The sequence below is a fragment of the Crocodylus siamensis genome, chromosome 5 (assembly GCF_052110815.1).
Source record: "Crocodylus siamensis isolate JL-2025a chromosome 5, ASM5211081v1, whole genome shotgun sequence".
NCBI classification, from domain to species: domain Eukaryota; kingdom Metazoa; phylum Chordata; order Crocodylia; family Crocodylidae; genus Crocodylus; species Crocodylus siamensis.
Window position 1 is genome coordinate 32,874,344 of NC_143399.1, and position 20,543 is coordinate 32,894,886.

Here is a 20,543-nt window from a genome sequence, read left to right on the forward strand (position 1 = left end):
CTTTCCCAGACCTGAGGAAGAGCACTATGTGGCTGAAATCTTTTCTAACAGAGACAGGAGTTTATCCCAACTCTACAGTTGAGTCTATAAAAGACATCACAAAAAACCCTTGCTTCTTCTATTTTCCCAGTTGCCATCACAATTACGTCAACACTCCAACCCTACTTAAAGGCAGAAGCAGAAGTAGTAGGCCTTTTGCATGTCCAGTAGTTTTAAATCTGTGCCATACACTATCATCATAACTAACTGGCTTTATTTATGTTTTGCTTCTGCTGAATTCTTTGTTTAAAATAACCTTATTGAGACCTGGGGAAGTGCTTTACTGTTGTGTTTAACTGTGTTTTTTTTATTAGTTCAAGTGAAGGTTCTCACTGCATTTCCCATTTCACTGAAATTGTGGGACTGTCACTAGAAGATCTTATTCAACCTAATTGCAGTGAATATCAAAATTATTCAGGTCAGAAGAGTGCTTGTAAAGTGTCCCACCAGGACAGGACTCCTCAAAAGAAATCCAAAACCAAAGTAAATACTATTTCTCAATATTATTAATTTTGACCCTGTATCTGTTTCACATACATGTACTTGTATAAATGTTTCTTTTTTTATGTTTTTAAGCTTTTGAACAGATGTATAGTAAACACTGGACAAGTCAATCCTAATGACATATTACTGATAGAAATTATGATTTTTATGACTTAAGTAAGATTGTCCTGCAAAAAAGCATTTGTGTGTGTGTGTGTGTGTGTGTGTGTGTGTATAAAAACATTTTTTTAACTTCTAGTCTCATTCCGTGTCTGCTGCTTTTAATAAAAGCATGGAAAAGGAAAATGAACATCTTAAAGAGAAGCTAAGTATTCTTCATGAGCAAAATTCATCTCTTGTTTCTCAGAACTACTGCCTAATGAATAAAATTGAAACTATCAACTTGGAACTAGCTCAGTCAAAAACAAGAGTAAGTATCTTAACTGGCTGAATGTCAGCTATATCGATAGAAATATATTTTGTAAAGCCGTGTTGTAATTTTGAATAGAATATGCTTTTGTCCCATTGGTTTAATCTTTTTAGGATTTATTGGTATTACTGGAACATCTGGGAGCCCTGGTCTTGTACTAGGTGTTATACAAGTAAAGAAACAAAAAGTCATCCCATACTCACAAGAGCTTACAGCTTAAGATTTTTTTTTTAAATAAAGATACTTATTCAATATGAATTATAGTGCTCAAGAAACAGTTTGGTAATCTTTTAAGAATTATACGCAAGTAAGTCTACAGTATGTCTGCCTGAACTAAATTAAATTCTTCTATATCTGTATAGTGGGACGTGTCAGAATATTAGAGATTTGTATAGAGCTGAGGGAGATCTTACTTCCAACTGAAAACCACTGTCTGATAATGTATTAAGAAGTAGTTATGAATTGGGAGAAGGGGTATTGCAGACCACAGATAAATGCCAATTTAATTAACATGTTAATAAAAAAAAATACTTGAGAAAAATGGAAATCCAGGGTCAACAGCAGATGTTAACAAATCACTTTATTATGTAGCATAGACAGGAGGAAACCTCAGGATCTGGCAAGGTAGTGAGAAGAAGGGGAAGTGTTGAAGTCAAAGTGAATCGATGTAGGCATGACAGTTTTCTTCACAGGGCTCAACGTACCACAGACATTTTTTTAACAGCTCTTTAGGCTACATCTGTAAATTGTAACAAAACATCAAATATGTTTGTATTTCAGATCTCTCTTCTTGAATCAGCTTTAGGTACTCATTCAGTCAATATTCCTTTGTTAGAAGAACAGATTGTAAATTTGGAAGCAGAAGTTACAGCTCAAGATAAAGTTCTGAGGTAGCAAACAAACTTTCCCTTTGATCAGTACTTTCTTATGGTCTGTTTCTTTAATTCATAGATTTTTGTAGGCAAACACTGCATGCTAATTATTTTTAATATGATGCTCTTCCTGAGAGCTGATTTTTCTAGATCTTGACATTTCTCCTTGAGGAATAGCTGTATGTATGGTAGAGACAACAACATTTGAAAGTCTTCAAAATGCAGCTGCACTTTAAAGTGCTTAAATAATGGAGCGCTTCGGCCACGGACAGATGCACAATCCCCTGCCAGACCTGCTGGCTGGAGTGCTTCAAAATTGCTGCATGCAGCAGCATTCTCTCTAGTCAGAAGGCACAACAGGAGATTGCAATCTGCAGCTCCACTTCACTCCCCTGGAGTGGACTTGCAATGAGCATATTCCTGTGTACTCTGCCTCTGCTCTCCCAGAACAATTCCACCCACATCACTGGAAGTGGGAGGCTGGAGACCCTGCAGACCTCCCAGTTCTGACAGGAACCAGGTTCCAGTTCCTTATTAGTGAGTGCTCTGTACCCCACAGTCTCCTGCAACCTGCAGCTCCACTCTTCCCCTTCCTCCTTTTTGGCCAAGGAGTAGAGCCAGTTCCCAACTGGCTCCTAGAAAGGTGCAGGATCTCTGATCTCCTGGTTCTGGTAGGGGTGCAGAGGGTCTCCACTCTCGTAGTTTGGGGGGGTAGGAGAGTGCTCTGGTAGAGTAGAGGTGGAATGTACAGGAAAGTTTTTGTTAACATACTGACCCACTCTCCTCACTTCCTTCCTTGCATGGGGTAGGAAGCAGAGCACTGTGGGGTGCTGAAAGACAAAATCTTTCCCTATCATACTCAGTACTGAGTGTGTGTGCATGTAACAGGCAACACTTCAACTTGAAGTGCTTCTAATTAGTTGTTGTTTTCTACAGGGTTATTTGTATATCTGTCCACTCACCCTTTGAAGCACTTCAAATGTTATGTCTGTCCTATGTGTATGTTCTTGTGGAATTTTATAATTAGTCTTTAATGTATGATCTGTATTCTGAGAGTAAGTGGTGATTTTTAAGGATTGTGATAAAATGAGTACATAGTTTGTTACTTGGGTGTGACAGTTGTGCCTCCCCGGGACCGTCTATTCGTGGCCCCGCAACACCGATCAAGGGCCAACCGCCCACCTTCCTGCCTGCCACGCCTTGTTGTTATTTGCTTGATTGAAGGATCTTAATCAAATGGAAGGCTGCTTATTTTCTGTCTTGGTGCCTTAGGCACTATCTGCAGCTCCTTTCCTCCCCTTATACCGCAGCCCAAGCCTCGCAGATGTATCTGGTGTTGTTCAGGTCTGTCCCACTCCCTGCGCCGCGTGGATGCTGTCTGGCTTATCCCTCCGCCTGCACCTTCACCGGCGCCCTCTAGCTCGTCTCAGAGCCCGCGCCCCTACCGGCGCCCTCCAGCCTGTCCCACACTGCCTGTTTTGGGACTTCTCGGCCGTGCCAACTCCGGGCTTCTCGCTGCCCCCTTCAGTCGGGGCTCCTCGCTGCCCCCTAACTCCGGGGCTCCTCACTGCCCCCCCTTTTTGCTCTGGGGCTTCTCACTGCCCCCTTCCTTTGGCTCTGGGGCTCCTCACTGCCCCCAAACTCCAGGGCTGGGGCCCACGCGCCAGGAACCTCTCCAGCGCCAGGAACCTCCACGCTACTGTGGAGTCCCTATGAGGCCTCCTCCAACCCCTAATAGCCTCATCCGGTCCTCCGGTGAAACAGTAAACACAAAACGCAAAGCCCCCAGGCTACAACATAAAAGCTAGACCATTCTCGTCAAAAATACGAATCCCTCCCTACGAGAGTGAGAGAGAGAGCAAGAGAAAATCAACCCCCAGCAGGAACCAGGAGATGTTCCGACCATCAGAGTTCTCCCCTTTGCTCTGGCTGAGTTCCTCCTCCCTGGGCTGCAGGAGGGGAACTGCCCTCCTGGCCTTCTGCCTGTCTCTAGGTTTCCCTGGTTGCTAGGGCAACCAGCACCTGCGCAGTCCTGGTGACTAGCAGCTGCACTTCCCCCTTCCCGCCACTAGGGGTCTCTCCCGAGCCATGTCTGCTCTCAGTCATAGGGCACCTGAGAGCTCTGTGACATTGGGGTAAACACAAATGTGCACCTATAACTGAGGTTATGTAGGCATAGCAGGTCTATAACCACTTAGGTTAGTGATTGTCAGGGTGCTGCAAGATCCTTTTAAGGGTGCTGTGCAATATTAGAACTGTTAGGTGTGCAAACACCTATGTGTGATTTGCAAGATAAACCCACAAATTTCATACTGGAATCCAGTGTCAAAAACATTCTGACACGTGTTCTTTTGAAGTTACTTGCAACAAAAATTACTCTCTTTTTTTTCTAGTTAAGAAACAAGTGAAAAGTCTAAGAGCTGTCGTTTTCTGCAGGGTGCCTTGAGTCTAAAAAAGATTGAAGACCACTGATATAGAACCATTATACACTGAACAAATTTGTTATGCTGTTCAAATTAAGTTCACAGATGCAAAGTGTATTTATTTTCAGCAGTTGTTAACCAGTAAGGTTGAGAGCCAATTAAATTGATACCAGCTTTTTCCCTGAACCGATGTCTTTACTGCATGTAGAAAAATATTACAGGTATAAAAGTCAAGTCTGCAAGGTACCCAATCATTGGCTGACCCCATGCTGATTGATGCCACTATGATTTTTATAGTTCTTTTAGAAGGGAAAAAGATGGATATAGGCTTAAAATGAAACAGTACATTAAAACAACCCCACTGATATATAAAGCAGTATAAAAATATATGATACAACCCTTATGTCTCATTTGCCCTTTCAATATGGCAGGGACATCATAAGAACACTTAATCCTTTGTCCCTGCATTGGTGAGGCTAAAACAAATATTTTACTGACCACCACTATCTGCATTCTAGTCATAATGGCAGTATCTGATTGCAGTCTGATAAATTCTGAATGAAATTTGTACAAGGTAATTTCCTTAGTTGTTTGTATTTTTTGTGGCATCCAGAGTCCTGTATGCGCACATAACAGTTTTCTAATCAAGTGTCACATATCAAATAATATAAAATGTTATTTAAAATAATTGAAATAAATATAAATTTATTTTAGACAGGTGCTTTTTAATCATACACAACTTTTTTTTTTGTTTTTTAGAGATGCAGAAAATAAATTGGAGTACAGCCAGAAGATGGTGGTGGAAAAAGAGCATATATTGCAGAGGTTTAAAGAGGAATGTAAAAAGTTGAAAATGGATTTAATTGAACAGAGCAAGCAAAGAAAGAGGTGACTATGCAATTACAAACAACAAATTCAGAGTAAAAAATAGCATTCTAATGAGGAAATGCCTATCCTCCAATACTAGATGGTTATTTTATGGCATTGGCTTATTTCTGTGCTCTATGGATGTTTGAGAAGATGATATTTTTAAATGAAATAGGAAGATCTTGTGTTTTTAAAGCAAGGGTTTTTAGCCTTTTTTGAGGTGTGTACCCATCCTGGTGAGTACCCCCATCTGGATGTGCAGCAGGGGGGGTTCCCCAATGACCCATTGCCAAGCAGTGGGGGTCCCCTGACAGGCCCATCGCCAAGCTGGGGGAGGGGTCCCCTCGGCAGCTGGACATGGACCAGGACTCAGTTTTACACAGTGGCTTCTGCCACATTACACTTAACAAGCATTGTTTTCTTTTTGCAATGTAAGACCTCAGCCCTACAAAGATTTACTCATGCAAAGAGCTACATCGTGGGGATGGGGGGTAGAGAGAGACACTTGACTCTCAATATATTTAGTTTCAACCTTAGCACTTTTTTTAAACTAAAAAAGGACAAAAAATGTCCTTCCCAAGTACTCCCAGGGGTATGTGTACCCCCAGTTGGCAACCCCTGATTTAAAGGTAACGTACAAAAATATATAAAAGTTGGCCTGTTTTCTTTTTTCATTCTCTATTTCATGATTTAATTGAGGCAGTTTAGCTAAACAAATTGACTGGTACCTATTTTTTGTCTTTTTTTAATTATAAAGAAAGTGCTAAGGTTGAAACTAAATATATTGAGAGTCAAAAGTCTCTTCCCCCCCATATTTTTTAATGAATCCACATGGTAATTATTTCAAAACACATATTTAAGAGCTGTGGCTTGATTCTGCATAAGTATCTGCTTTACCTTTACACAGTGGAGAAGTCAGTGGCAGCTATTCCTAAAATGTAGCTCTTTGTATGAGTAAATCTTTGCAGGGCTGAGGTCTTACATTGCAAAAAGAAAAACATGCTTTCTAAGTGTAATGTGGCAGAGGCCAAGTTGTTAGGTATAAGAGCCAGTTTGCAAGCCCAATCCAGCCCATGGTCTGGCCCCATACTGCTCATCCAGCCCACAGGGCCTGTGAATTTGACACGCCTAATGTAAGGGTTGCTGCCCAGATGAAGGCTAGGCTTGAATTATGGGGTACTTTTAAGAGGGTTTTGCAGAGAACTTCTACATTCTTGGCCTTGTATCAAGATACATCCAAATAATTATAATATAATATTATTACAAGTAAACCAGATGCTAAATAGATGACTCATTCATTCATATAAGACATTAAGCTGATATTTATTTAGAAAATATATCTAAAATGACCAGGAAGTTAAAAGGAAGGCTAGTCATTTAATGCTAGTTATTTACTCTTTATATTTTGCTTTTGGGTAATTTGAAGAGATTGCTATAGTAGTGCTGAATCTGCCCTGTTTAAAAAATATATGGTATTCCCTTTTGTGTAGAGCAGAACTGCAGAGAAATGAAGCTTTGTTTAATGCTGAAGAACTGACTAAAGCTTTTAAAAAATACAGAGAGAAAATAACTGAAAAACTAGAAAAGGTAAGATTTTGATTATCTTTAATTTTTGGCCACACCGCTAGGATTTAAAATAGAAACAGAAATACGTTAGTTCACTGGAAATAGCGTGTGTTTTATAGTGTTAGTTCAGTTTTATTCAGTACAAGGGAGAAAGAAGCTAGAGTGTCTTATTTCCAACCCCTTCACTTAGGTTCTGAGTACGTAGGGGCCTGAGGGCCCTTGCCTCCCTTGGGAAGAGGTAGGGTGGCCACCCATCCCTAATTGGGTGGGACAATCCTGAAATGGGAACATCAAGTCCTGGTCCATGGCTACATGACTTCAGGAAACAGCATTTCTCTCGGATTCCCAGTATTGTGCAGGGATCTGGGTTTTCTGTTTGTGGAAAAACATGGGAAATGGTGGGTTTCCCCTTTCGGGCTGGCAGAGTTCCAAGGGGCTGTGGGGAGCAAGATGCCAGGTAGGCATGATTGTAGGCACTGTGGCAAAAATAAAAGTTGGCACCTAGGGAGAAACACTTCTTTCCTCTTGCTCTTTCTAACTTCAGAACAGAATATAACAACAGTTTAAATATTCATTGGATAATAAAGAAAATGGTCTTTTTAGGTTCAGGCTGAAGAAGAAGTTTTAGAGAGAAATTTAATTAATTGTGAAAAAGAGAGAGAAAAATTGCATGAAAAATGTGTTGCTTATAGAAATGAACTTGAAAGCACAGAAGAACAATTAAGGTAAAAAAAAAAAGGGTGTGTGTGTGTGTGGGGGTGTAGGTGTGTGCGCATGCGCATATGCACATTTTTGTCCTGTTCCTGAATTTGTGCATCTTTGAAGTTGTTCAAGCCATATTGGTTGCCACTGCCATGATTCAGCTCTCTAGTGGTACCTTTTTAATATGGAAATGAAACTCATTCTTATTTCTGTTCTTAGTTGTTCTGAGAGAAGATTACAAGCAAATGACAAATTTTCTGTTCTCTAAGTGTAGTTAGTTCTTTTTAGACATACTGATGAAGGAAGATAGTTAGGCTGTTTTTGTAAGGGGTGCCTTTCCACCAGAATCTTTAGTAGCTTAAGTCAGTGGTCTCCAAACTTTTTTCATCGTGCACCCCTATCACTAAAAAATTTTTGAGCATGCATCCCCAATATATGTATATTTATATAAACAGAAATATAAATAGAAGTTCTAATGTTTTCTTCCTGCACCCCAGTGGATTGTCTTGCGCACCTTGGAGACCACTCACTGCCTTAAGTCATAGCAAATTTTTTCCACTCACCTAGAGTTTTTATTTAAATGTATTTTTTGCATTATATACACTTTTTTTGTTCCACTAGACTAATAAAAGAAGAGAATCGCAGCACAAGAGAGGAAATTAAGTGCCTAGAAGAAAAAAACACTGAAATTGTGTCATTGCTGACACAGTCTAAACAGAAGATCCTTAAGCTTGAGAGTGAACTTACTGACAAGGAAGTAATACTAAAAGAGAAAAAGTCCCTAATAAGTGAAAATGTAGAGCTAAAAGCACTTACTGCACAGCAGAATGATCGCCTGAAGTTATGTCACCAAGAAATTGAAGATTCAAGAGAAGAGCTGGGCACTTTGGAAAGTATTATTTCCCAGTTGTCATTGAGTGCATCTGAAAAGGTATGGCAACTTATATATTATTCTAAATATGTATTGTTCATCTTAATCCTAATTGAATATTATATGAACATTTTGCTTAGCTAGACCTACCTAATCCTGAGAGCTAGAAAAGTGTCTATTAGACAGTGCCTGAGCTACAGGGCATTTTTAAATGCGACTTGCGTGCATTTGTATAAATGGCAAAATGTGCTGAGAAAATGGTGGTGGCACGTTTTTGAACTAAAACACATTGAAGTCTGTGATTAATTGAGTCTGCTCAGACATATTGGATCTCTGGTGCATCTCAGCACAAAAATTATGTGTATAAATGCCCATTGTGTCCGTCTGTTCCAGCCTTAAGAGGAAGACAGGGTAGGCTGAAGAAGTGAGATATTTAGGGAAAGTTCCCTTGTCAGTAGAGCCTGTAACTCTGCCACAGAGAATGAGCTTTCTTTGACTGGCAAGTGTCATGTAAGTCATCAGAATAAAGTCCCGATGCATCAAACTAGAACTTTCACTGGCAAATTTTATCTCCTGGGTGGGAGGTAGGCACCAGATACCTAAAGTGAGTGTCTGTTTGGAGACTTATGAGGAACAGGGTTAGGGAGGTAGATATGCAGCAAGGCCAAAAAGAGCAGGGTTAGAGGTGGATACTGGTCAGTCCATTTGGCATAAATGGGAAAGGGATACACTGTAAAAATCAAATAACATACTTTCTGTGCAACTTTGGAATTGTCAAAATGGCTGTGATGGAGATGTTTGTACATACTGGCTTATGTGCCATACAGAATATTAAGCTTGTACAAAATAGGGACTTTATTGTATTGCAAAGAAATAAAAAGTCTGTTTTTGCATTAGTTCCTTTCTTTTTTCCCTCCCTGAATTTGCAGTTTAAATTGCATCACTCAAAATGTCAGCTGCTCAGTTCCTCCACAAAAGAAGCTAACAGCGCCTCTTGTTGTGAATCAAATAAATCCCTGATTGCAGACCTCAGGTACAATGCTTAGGCTCCTGAATTATGGCTACACTTTAGAGTGGTAATTAGATAGAGAGAAAAGAGTATTTTCTTACAACTTATTTCCTTTTTCTTTATAACAGAATTAAACTGGCAATGAAAGAAGCAGAAATTCAAAAGCTCCAGGCAAATCTAACTGTCAGCAAAGTAGTTCAGCATCTTTCTGATGATCAGGAAAAAGAAAATGGCAGATTATATGGCCTAGAGACAGAACCTGTAAAACTGACTGGAAATCGATCAGGTGAGCAAGATGAAACTATACTTCAAATCTATAAAATTCCTTCTGACATATGCACATTTAAGTGTAAGCACAGCATCTGCATTAACATTTTTGTGGGCTTCAATTTTCTGTTAATCTATTTAAATAATATGTTTTTAGCAATTACTTAACAGGTGTTTTAAGAACAGCAAGGATTATCTAATCACTAGCTATTTTGGAAGTTATCATTGTCCCAGGGCTTGATATGCATTTTTTTAAATCTTTTTTTCTAGTGAGCTGCTTCTGGCTGGATCAGGACCAGCCACAGAATATATTAAAATGGAAAACTTTGTTTCTGTCTTGTCTGCTATGCTCAGGTCTTAAGTTTTCCTTTAATTCTTATGTCTATATCCAATTGTTGAGGTTAGTTTTGAGGCAGGGTCTTGCATTAAGGTAGTCTGGCAACTTGTTGACATACTGATCTTTTTCTTCTTGATCAGGAATGTCTTGATTTTCTCTTTCGTTTTAATTTTGTCTATTAATTAAACATTTTTCTTTTCTTAAAAAGAAGAGGTGAGAAGATGCCAACAGCTGGAGCTCATCAGCAAACAATTTGAAAAGGAAAAGCGAAGATATACTAGAGAGATAGAAGAACTACATGCTAAGCTGACAAATGCAAAAGAACAGAATTCTTCTTTAAAGACCAGCATGTCCCAGAGAGCCAGTCAGTTTCAGATCATACAGGAAGAACTGCTAGAGAAGGCTGCGAAAACAAGTCGCTTAGAGAGAGAAGTAAGTTAGGAGTCCTGAAAGTGCATACTCTTTGATCAAGGGTGTAGGTTGTAGCCGTGTTGGTCGAAGGACATAGGCAGACAAGGTTCTTTGGATGAATCTGATAACTTTTATTAGACCAACTTAAATAGTTGGAAAAAAAATTTTAAGCAAGCTTTTGGGTTCAGAAACCCTTTGTTGGGCTGAGGAAGTTTCAGCGGTTGGCGTGTGCTCTTCCTGGATGGAATGAAAAGTAAAGAAGCCAGAGGGTGGGCTGGTATGCATACAAGATAGGCAGTCAGTGAAGATGTAGATTGAGGAGTCAGTGGGTGAGAGAGAGGTTGTGTGGCAGGGAGAGAAGGGGGATGAATGGTGGAGAAGTACCTGGGGAGTTAGATGTCAGGCAGATTATAATGTGTCATAAATCCACTGTCTATATTTAGTCCATGACTTTTAGTATCCAGGAGGTTGATGAAGTGGAGTTCATAGGCTCATCTCTGGGAAGTGTTTTGAAGATGACTGTAGAGCAAAACGATTTCACTTGACCAAGAGGGTTCCTAAAAGGGATGGGAGGATCAGGACTGAGAGATTGGAGAGACAGTGATTTTGTAATTGGTCTTTTGTAATTGTAAATTTTGTGACAGGTAATTGGGTATTCCTGTCTTTGATAGCTTTCCAGTGTGCGTTCATTCTGGTGCACAGTTGTTGTTTGGTCACTCCTACATATTTTCCATCCGGCATTTGGTGCATTGGATGAGATATTACGTTTCTGGAGGTGCAGCTGTAAGATCTGGGAATGCTGATGGTTCTGCTGTGGGGTGTAGTACTTGTTGGAGTGATGGAGATGTGTTGGCAGGTTTTGCATTTCTTGTCATGGCATGGTCTGGATCCATATGGTGTGTTCTGGGCCTGAGGAAGTTTGCTTCTGGTGATGAAGTTAGTGATGTTCGGTGCTTGTTTGAAGGCTAGGATGGTTGGCTCTGGGAAGATCTCTTTAAGAATAGGGTCTCTTTCTAGTGTGGGTTGCAATTGTTTGAGGATTTTCTGTATGGGCTCGAGGGAGGGGTGATATGTCATAACCGGCTGTGTGCAATTTGTGGGGGTTTTTTCTTCTGTACTGCAGCAGTACTTCACGTGGTATCCAAGTGGCTCTTTCAAACATGCAATCTCTCTCTCTGGAGGAGTGTCCTTGTTGGATGAAAGCCTTTTTAAGATTGGTGAGGTGGCAATCCCAGGTGTTCTCTTCCGTGTAAATTCGGTGGTATCTGAGGACTTGGCTGTATATCACAGCTTTTTTGGTGTATTTAGGGTGATTGCTGATTCTGTGCAGATATGTATATTGGTCTGTGGGTTTCTTGTATGACGCAGTTTGTAGTTTATCATTCTGGATACCCTTTGATCATTGTTGACACAAAACTGACTACTTTTTCCTTTTTTGAAACCTATTATTATCATTTTTTTTTTTTTTTTGGACGCAAGCCTGTTTTAAATTTTGTCTAAATTAACATTTATTGGGGAAAAAAGAATTTTAAGACAGAGATCCATCTTAGTGTATTCTTAACATCAGAAATACTTAGTTCTGAAATTTCAGTATAAGGTATAATTTTGTTTGCATTCTTATGTTGAAAATGTGCCATCTAGCGATTGAAACAGACGGTTATTTCAGGATGTATTCATGCTGTCAACAAATACGTGCACATTTAGATTTTGATGTAATAAGAAAAAATTCAGACACCTTTTTTTTTTTTAACAGCCAAAACTTACGTGAGAGACGTGCAAGAAAATAGGGCAGTTAAAGTATCATTGGGGAGTGGAGGGGAAGGAAGGGGGACACAAATCGGGAATACTGCCCTGGGCCCTGTGCTTTGGGGGGCTCCACAGAGCCGGGCTGGCTTTACATCTGGCCACTTGCCTGCTGCTGCTGTTTCCGAGCCCCGAGCCCTGCTTCAATCATCTCTGTCTGCAGCTAGGGCGTGCAACACAGGATTGCTGCATAACTGGTTTAACAAATTAATGAATGTGTTGGTGGTGGCTGCAGCATGAGGGTTACCGCTATTGCCACTCATTGCCCCTACTGCTGATACACATCCCTATGGCTGGAAACTCAGTGGCCAGCCTAGCCTTTGAATTCCCATCCCTTTTAGGAGCCCTCTTGGTCAAGTGAAATTGTTTTGCTCTACAGAGTCGTCTTCACATTACTCTCAGCAAGGTGTACCTATGCTATGTACATTACTATGTGCATTTTCTCTTGCTGTTCTATGACTCCTAATGGTTTATGTTTTATTTTCAGATAACAAAAAAGTCCTCTCAGCTTTCTGCACTTGAAAAGCAGCTGGAAGAAAAGACAGTTGCTTTTTCTAGTGCGGCTGCCAGAAATGCTGAACTGGAACAGGAAATTATGGTAGGAAGCTTTCACTTTAGAAATTCCAGTCGTGTAAAACTACAATTTGGGGGGGCATTACTGTGTACTTGCAGTGGAAGAATCTTCATTATGCAAGACAGCCAATATTATCTGTCAGCATAGGTCATATTGTTTTAATAATCTGGATAATTTTGCTTTCAACAGTGTGGTGAAATGCCGGGCTAGCGGTTCCGGCACCGCTTAGGGGAGCCGCGGGCTTTGCGGAGTTGTGCAAGCGCGCGGCTTGTGGGGCGGAATTGAGGTAGCTTTTTAACCGCCCTCGAGGTTTGCCGAGTTGGCACAAGCAGACGACTTAGAGTAAGTAGTTAGTGTCTCTTAATCTATAGGGTGTCCGTTGGGTCACGAGGTTTCAGAGCCAGCCCTTGCGTTCCAACAGTGGAGCTAGTCCAAAGCTCAGTGCGGCTGCCGGCTCCTTAAGTCCCAGAACTGGTCAACGGCTCATGAATGGGAAATACAATGCAATACTGTAACACGGTGAATCGTTGTTAGTTGTCGGATTTCTGAGGCCTTTGTCTTCGCTGGGGTACGCCCAGACGGGGAGGCTGAGAACTGGTCTGTGGGGTGATTAGGCCCACAGAGTTTTCTAGTTGTCGTCTCTGCTGCTTCCTGCTTTTTGCCTCTTTTATAGATGTTCGTTGGACTGCCTCTATGACACTAACTATAATATACAGAGATAGGATAATTTTCTTTTACATAATAATTGCTAGGCAGATTTTCTATATAAGTTTCATTTCTGCAGAAATGACACTTCTAGATAAGAAATGAAATTTACAGAATGCGCATGTGTAGCTTAATGCCAGTGGAGAAAAGTACAAAGCGTTCATTTTGATTAACAGTCAAGACTTCAAGGTTACATAAATGTGAGAGTGCCGCGCGGCAGTTATACAGAAAAGGGAAAATAATATAAAATATGTGCTAAATAATACAAAATAGCTACAAACAGATGCTATATTTTCTTTGCTTGAACAAAGGTTGAAATTCTTAATGGAATGTAGTTTGTTTACTTCATACTAAAGGTATACTGAAAACCTCTCTCATTGAAGGCAGTGGGAGTTTTGTCATTTACTTAAATGGAAACAAGATTTTTTTATCTTTTTTTTAAATGCAGGAAACAGTGGGGGGTTCTACAAGGAAATGTGTTCAGTCAAAAATATTTAATGATCCTAAACATTCCTTTTCTGTTTGTTTTTGTTTTTTAAACTTAAGGTCACAAATAAAGTATTTTATATTTTGGTCTTCTAAATGCCTTTATATTGCAGTAAAACTATTCTTCCAGTAAAATATGAGAGCTATAGGACTTTTCAGCCTGGAAAAGCACAGGCTCAGGGGGCACTTGGTGGCTGCCTGTCAGTATATAAGGGGTGTACATCAGGATCTGGGGGAACGCCTACTCACCAGAATGCCTCACGAGATGACAAGGTCAAACTGTCACAAACTCCTCCAAGACCGTTTTAGGCTGGATATAAGGAAGAACTTCTTCACTGTCCAAGCCCCCAAGGTCTGGAACAGATTGCCGCTAGAGGTGGTGCAAGGACTCTGGATTCCTTTAAGGGTCAATTGAACATCTATCTTGCTGGGATCCTGTGACCCCAGCTGACTTCCAGCCCCTGGGGTAGGGGGCTGGACTTGATGATCTTCTGAGGTCCCTTCCAGCCCTAATGTCTATGAAATAAAATAGTTTAAAGCTGAGTGGCTTGGGGTAGAGGATAAAAGAGTGGACTATAAGAAGTAGTGAAGGTTCATAGTAGTAGTAAGCTGTTTTATATAAATATTCTAAAAATTCCTAAGTTAATGATTCTTTTTGTAATTTAAACATGGTTATATGCCTGCAACTTGGATCTGGAGCACTGTCCGTCTCTCTCTCACATAAAATTTTATCACTTTGGCTAATCTACTTTACTTCTCCGAGTTTCTTTTTCCTAATTCGTGAAATTGAATATCTGTAGAGGGCACTGATAGATCTTTAGATAAGTGTTAGAAATGTATTGTTATTAGGCAATAATGCAGCTGTAGCATATGTTATTAGGCAATAATGCAGCTGTAGCATATGTTAGTAGTTAAAATATTGGTTTTAGGATACCTAGATTCCATATGTTCAAGTCCAGGTGCTGCTGGTTAAGACTTCTCTCCCACCTTGTTAGATGGGCAAATGGTTTTTCCAAATGAGATTGTAACACTTTAGGGACCTGTCTGTTCTGAATAGGCCATAGTTCCTTTGGTGAGAATAGTTCTTTAACTTGCTGTCCTTTTCAAATGTTTCACTTGTTCCTGATTGTTGTGATCTGTGTCGTTTGTCCTCTGACATTTGCCTAATCTATGCAACATAGCTGCATTCCAGTGTTACTCTGCATGTATGCTGTGGCACATAAAATGCTTCGAGATGAATGGAAAATGTTATTATCTGCTTTCATTATTGTTTTGTTTGTTTTATTAAGTCTGAGAATTTTATGTCTTTTCATTGCTGATCTCAAAAGATCAATACATACATACCTATCAAGGATTGTTTTTGTTTCAGGAAAAGAATGATCAGATTCGTAACTTGGAAACAAGTATCAATAAAGAACATGAGCACATAACTATTTCCTTTGAAAAAGCAAAGTTAATTCATCTTGAACAGCGTAAAGAAATGGAGAAACAGATTGAAATAGTAAGACATTGTATACTAATTAGCATGGGTTATATGTTGATATTTTTTCCTTGTTGTTTAGTTTACCAATCTTTATTCCTCAGTGGTTCTTGTCATGGGGTGAGATCCTCAGGGGTGGCCATGATGCCCCTGGTGGCTCTGTGACTGTGCAAGCTCTGCCCTGAGGGCACCCGCTTATCTTGCCTGCCACATCTTTGTTCAAAAAATAACTTGGGAAGCTGCCCACGAGCCTTCACTTAGTCTTGGTTCACTGAACCTTACTCGAGCTCTCTAATCTGTAGGCCCTTTACCAGGTCTTTCTTTAGTACGGTGCTGCACAAAACAGCTCAGGCCTTATGGGCCAGTTGTGTGGCTCCAAGTACCCCTTTACCACGCCCCATGCCTCGCAGGTGTTACATTGCTGTTATGCTCTGTTGGGGCCTTGGCCCAGCTGGACTCTGCCCCTTTGATATAGCTAGGCCTTCTAGCCTAGACCCACTGTGTTGGGCCTGGCTTTGAAGCGCTAGCCCACGAACTCCTCTTATTACTGGGCCCTTGGCCCTAGCAGCTTGCACCCCTCTGGTGCTGGGCTCTCCGGACCCTTGCAGCTCATGCCCCTCTGGCGCTGGTCTCTCTGCAGCCCCTGGGATTGCACCCCTCTGCTACTGCGGCTCTGCACAATCAGGTGTCCCCAATGAGGCCTCCTCCTCCCCTGTTAGCCTCTTCCCGGTCCACTGGTTCAAACAATAACACAAACTTAAGCCCCTGGGCTACAACGTAACATTAATAATAAAGGCAGCACTCTTCCCCTTTAAGAGGGCCAGTCCTCACCCTTAGAATATTATCCCTTTTATCTGTGGGCACATTGTGAGCCCCTAGAGTCTTACTGCATTTGGCAATAGCAAAGCAGGCAGCTGGATGCATTGGGCCACTGTCTTGTGCAGTTGCCAAAGAGTGTGACCCCAGGCCAGCCTCAGCCCTGAGCTTACATGTGCCCTGGGCTCTGACTCCTTCTGGTCAGCTGACCAACTGTAGGTACTTGCTAATTACCTGATTATCTTACTGTCAAAGCAACCTGCATCTGTGGAGCCCTGCCTAGCTTTTTGGGCTCCCTAGCTAAGCTGACTTTGCTCTTGAAGGAGCAGGCACTCCTTAGTGCCCTGTGACAGTTCTGAGGTTGCTAACAAATTAGAAATTCATGATACTTTTCCCTTTAATATTTTTGAATCTAGCGATATGAAGACTCATGCTGTTTCTCTGAGAGAGATGCATCTCCTCTCTTCATCTAGAAGGAATTTTAAATGCCTCTATAACACCATTACCTAACTCCCCTAAATTTCACGAAGGCATCTCTAGAGGTCCTGAATCTACATTTGGGGAAAAAGTAGACCGGGGTGGGCAATTACTTCAGGTGGTGGGCCGCTTAACGAGTTTTGGTGAGTTGTCGAAGGCCGCATGGGTAGCCCCACCCCTTAACAGGTGCCCTACCCCTTGGTTGCCATCTTGCTACTGGAAGTCCCATCCCTAACCCCTGACCTTTTCCACCAGAAGTTTGTCTCCTTGCCCCCCTGGAAATACCCTTTTGGGGGGGTGCCTTCTTAGAACCAGAAAAAAACATATGCTATATGTTTTTATGCAAACATATGCAAGTCAAACACCTACTATAACATATTTTAATTTTATTTAGAAATAACATATTGTCATGATTTGGGTGGGGGTGTTTAGGATGGGTTGTGGGGGGAGTTTGTGAGGGGGTATGGCTGTGTGTGGGGGGTATAGAGTGTGTTGGGGGGATGTGGGGCATTTGTGGGGTATGGGTGTGTGGCTCTGGAATGTAATGTCCTCCCTGCAGTTAATGCAAGCAGCGCTGTGGGGAGGAGGGTATGTCTGTGTCTGTGTGAGCGTGTGTCTGTATGTGTGGTTTGTGGGGTGGGAGGGAGGGTGGGAGGAGTGTCAGGACCCCTCCCACACTTCCAACATGGCGCAGCAGCAGGTGGGGGTGCTGGTGCCTGCCACAACAACAGCGAGGAGTGCAGCCCCTGCCAGATGTGAGGGAGGAGGGGTATGGGGACCGCCCCCACACTTCCCCCATGGCGCACAGCCCAGGCGGTGGGGGTAGCAGCAGCAGCTGGGGGGCCCCCAGCCCACCTAGGCTTCGTGCTGCTGCCACCTGCCTGGACAAAGGTTCTGTGCTGCAACCTGCCCCTGCTCCCCAGAGAGAGGGAGATGTTGGGAAAGCCTGCAGCGGCAGCCCAGCCCCATGCTATACTGTTTATTTGTACTCACTTTTCACTTTAATCAACAAGGTACTTTTTAAAATTTGTTCCTAAATTGTGCAATATTATTAGTGGCTTCAGTATGATGCCGTTTGTATTCACTCTAGGGGTGACTGTATGTGGCTGGTGGTGAATGAAATGTAACTATATATTTGGATGTTTCTGAGTCTGTTAATAAGCTAATACTCTAACAAAAAAAATCCTTGTGTATAGCTTCAAACACAGCTGAATAAGAAACACGAGCAATTTAATGAGCAAGAGAAGACAATGTCTATTTTACAACAAGATATTCTGTGTAAACAACAACGTATTGAATCATTGGATCAGATGCTGATAGAAAGCAGAGAGGTAACTTTGATTATTTTGTCTAAACGCAAACCCAGCAATGATTGACTAATGGTCAGAGATGATAAAGTGGGTTCTTCTTTATTGTTTGTCTTTGAACATAGGAAAAACTGGCGTGGTAAAAGTTTATGTTAAGCTGTTTTTATTGGTTCCTAATTCTGTCTTCAGTCCCTGATAAAACCCTGAGTAGACCCAGATTTGCTCTAAACTAATTGCTCCCTATAACTTGTTGTGCTAGCAAAGAATAGCACTATGGCCAGACCCTGTCTTGGACTTTAGCGTTCTTCCTCCCCTAAGGACAGGGAAAGGAGTCAGCATAGAGCCATTTGATCTGCTTTACACGGTATGGGGAGTGTTCCCTTTGTAGTCTCGTACTGCCATAAGAGATGTAAAGCATAACCCAAAATCAGGAGCAAACTCTCTAAAGTACAGTGCATTCAAATAGACTATAAATACAAATAGTTCTATCACTAGCACTTTTCCTCTTTTGTTATGCTGTTTCCAATAGCAAAACTTGTATTTGTGCAGTTACAGTCACATCTTGTTTTCTTTATGTGCAAATCTGCATATAACAGGAAATGGAAAAGCAAAATGTCAAGAAAGATGAAGCTTTGAAAATTTTGCAAAACCAATTAACTGAAGAAATGGTCAAAGTGAGTATGCTTTTTTGTTTTTCAGTTAATACTTTTTTCTCTTTTAATTTGTGGTAGTTATGACTTTGAAGAGGCTGAGAACTAATTTCCATTTTCCAGGAACAAAATGTAACAAAGTTACTTTATAGAAATCTGGCTCATGTAGATATTCCAGAAGTCAGTACCTTTCAATATGCCTGTCATCCATTATCTAAATAAATACCTCCAAGAGAGGTGGTCCTGGCTCCTACCCTGGGGGTTTTTAAGAGGAGGTTGGATGAACATCTGGCTGGTGTTGTTTGAGCCCAATATTGTTTCCTGCCATGGCGGGGGGTCAGACTAGATGATCTACTCAGGTCCCTTTTGACCCTAGAAACTATGAAACAGTGATTAGACTGTGCATGAGCAAAAATGTGTTTGATCAAAATGCTCTTGTCATAAAAGTAGGGCAGCCTCACGCTTATTATGTTGTGGCAATATTTTGGAGAAGTTTTCAGAATAAAATATTGACTAAACAGAATGCTCTTTTCTGCAGGTTTAGAAGCTGTGTTTAAATTAAACGAGTGGTTCTCAAGTGGGGTGCTGCGAGACCCCCATGGGAGTGCCATACTGTAGGTACCACCACCACAATAGCAATGGCCAGGTGAAAAGTGGTCTGTATACAGGGTTTACGGCTTGCATAGACTCCTGCCTGAGGGTTTTTCAATAACCCTAAAGCAGGCAGGAGAGCTGGCTTGAGCTATAGTTCTTCCCGGTTTTCCCCCACTCCTCTTCCCCAACACCTCCCAGGAACAGAGTTCTACCTGTCACATGTGCCTGTTTCTGGGATATGCTGTGTAGAGTTGGACTGGGAAAGGATGCAGCATGAGCTGGATTTCCTGCCTGCTTTAGGCTGATCAGAGAACCCTAGTGCAGGATGAGTATGTGCATGTGCTACAGTCCTTTTTAGTCTGTCACTTTTACCCATTTGAGGTAAGTTGAATGCCACAGTGATTCTCAACTGGGGGTACTACCACACTGAAAAAATTGGGGAGTGGTGCCCTGACTTTGAAGAGTTTGAGAACCACTGATTTAGATTGGGGTGCTCAGCCCCTGGTCCCCAGTACTGTGACATTTGCCCTGCAGATCTCCCCACAGATTTGTGAGGAGTCCCAGGGGCTGTAGCTCTGTGTGCAAAATTGGGTGTGGGACAGTGATCCTGGCCAGGTGGGGGCAGCATGGGGCCCAGTCTGGCCTACGGACTGGCTTTGCATTTTCATCTAGCTTGCAGAGCCAAAACCATGAGCATTACTGATTTAGATTAACTAGTAACTTAAGTTTTCTCATCCTTTTTAAGCCCACATATGTATTTTTCCTGTGTCTGTCTGGTAAGCCTTTTCTGTACAGTTTTGACAACACTGGCTTTTTTGTTCTGTGTACAGTGTGTGGGACCAGCATGGTGTGTACTGGCTTTAGTGCACAGGGACAGTCTGCTGCACATACCCCAGACTGTCTCTGTGAATGGCATGCAAATCCTGGGGCTGGAGCCAGCACATGCTACATGTAGTACATGGAGTTGGTCCAAAACCTTTGGACCAGATCCTAAGGCTCCATGGGCTAGATGTGGGCTGTGGTTCATATCTTTAACAACTGGTTTAAATAGTTTTTCCATTGAGATTAAATAGATTAAAATAAAACACAGTAACCATAAGAGAGTGGAATTAATGAGAAATTTTAATTCTTTAGACTTTTTTAGTATTTCTGAACAACTAATTATTTTAAATGGTCTGATGCATATAACTAGGGCAGCCAACTTGAATCAGCTCTAGACATCTGTAAAGAAGAACTTGCAGTATATTTGAGTCAGTTAGATGAAAGTAAGGACTTATTTGAAAAACAGCTAAAGAAGAAGTCTGAAGAGGTAACATTTATTTTATCTACTTTTTAAGTTGTAATGGAAACAAAGGTTATACCTTATGAAATATT

General features: G+C 41.4%; 1 protein-coding gene across 9 annotated transcripts in view; it reads left to right on the forward strand.

Moving 5' to 3' along the window:
• The window catches only part of CCDC18 (coiled-coil domain containing 18), a 53,596-nt gene that overhangs the window by 4,427 nt on the left and 28,626 nt on the right, over positions 1 to 20,543 (forward strand). For 6 of the 9 annotated variants that reach the window (XM_090046629.1, XM_090046627.1, XM_090046631.1 and 3 more), the window contains 15 exons: positions 354 to 522; positions 782 to 952; positions 1,733 to 1,842; positions 5,007 to 5,135; positions 6,605 to 6,701; positions 7,284 to 7,405; positions 8,004 to 8,313; positions 9,183 to 9,286; positions 9,391 to 9,548; positions 10,075 to 10,298; positions 12,568 to 12,678; positions 15,215 to 15,346; positions 17,815 to 17,949; positions 18,522 to 18,599; positions 20,362 to 20,478. In XM_090046629.1, coding sequence (XP_089902755.1) covers positions 354 to 522; positions 782 to 952; positions 1,733 to 1,842; positions 5,007 to 5,135; positions 6,605 to 6,701; positions 7,284 to 7,405; positions 8,004 to 8,313; positions 9,183 to 9,286; positions 9,391 to 9,548; positions 10,075 to 10,298; positions 12,568 to 12,678; positions 15,215 to 15,346; positions 17,815 to 17,949; positions 18,522 to 18,599; positions 20,362 to 20,478 — 2,167 coding nt within the window. Of the gene's footprint in view, positions 1 to 353; positions 523 to 781; positions 953 to 1,732; positions 1,843 to 5,006; positions 5,136 to 6,604; positions 6,702 to 7,283; positions 7,406 to 8,003; positions 8,314 to 9,182; positions 9,287 to 9,390; positions 9,549 to 10,074; positions 10,299 to 12,567; positions 12,679 to 15,214; positions 15,347 to 17,814; positions 17,950 to 18,521; positions 18,600 to 20,361; positions 20,479 to 20,543 lie in introns of those variants that run through there. The other 3 variants (XM_090046634.1, XM_090046630.1, XM_090046635.1) reach the window with 3 other exon arrangements.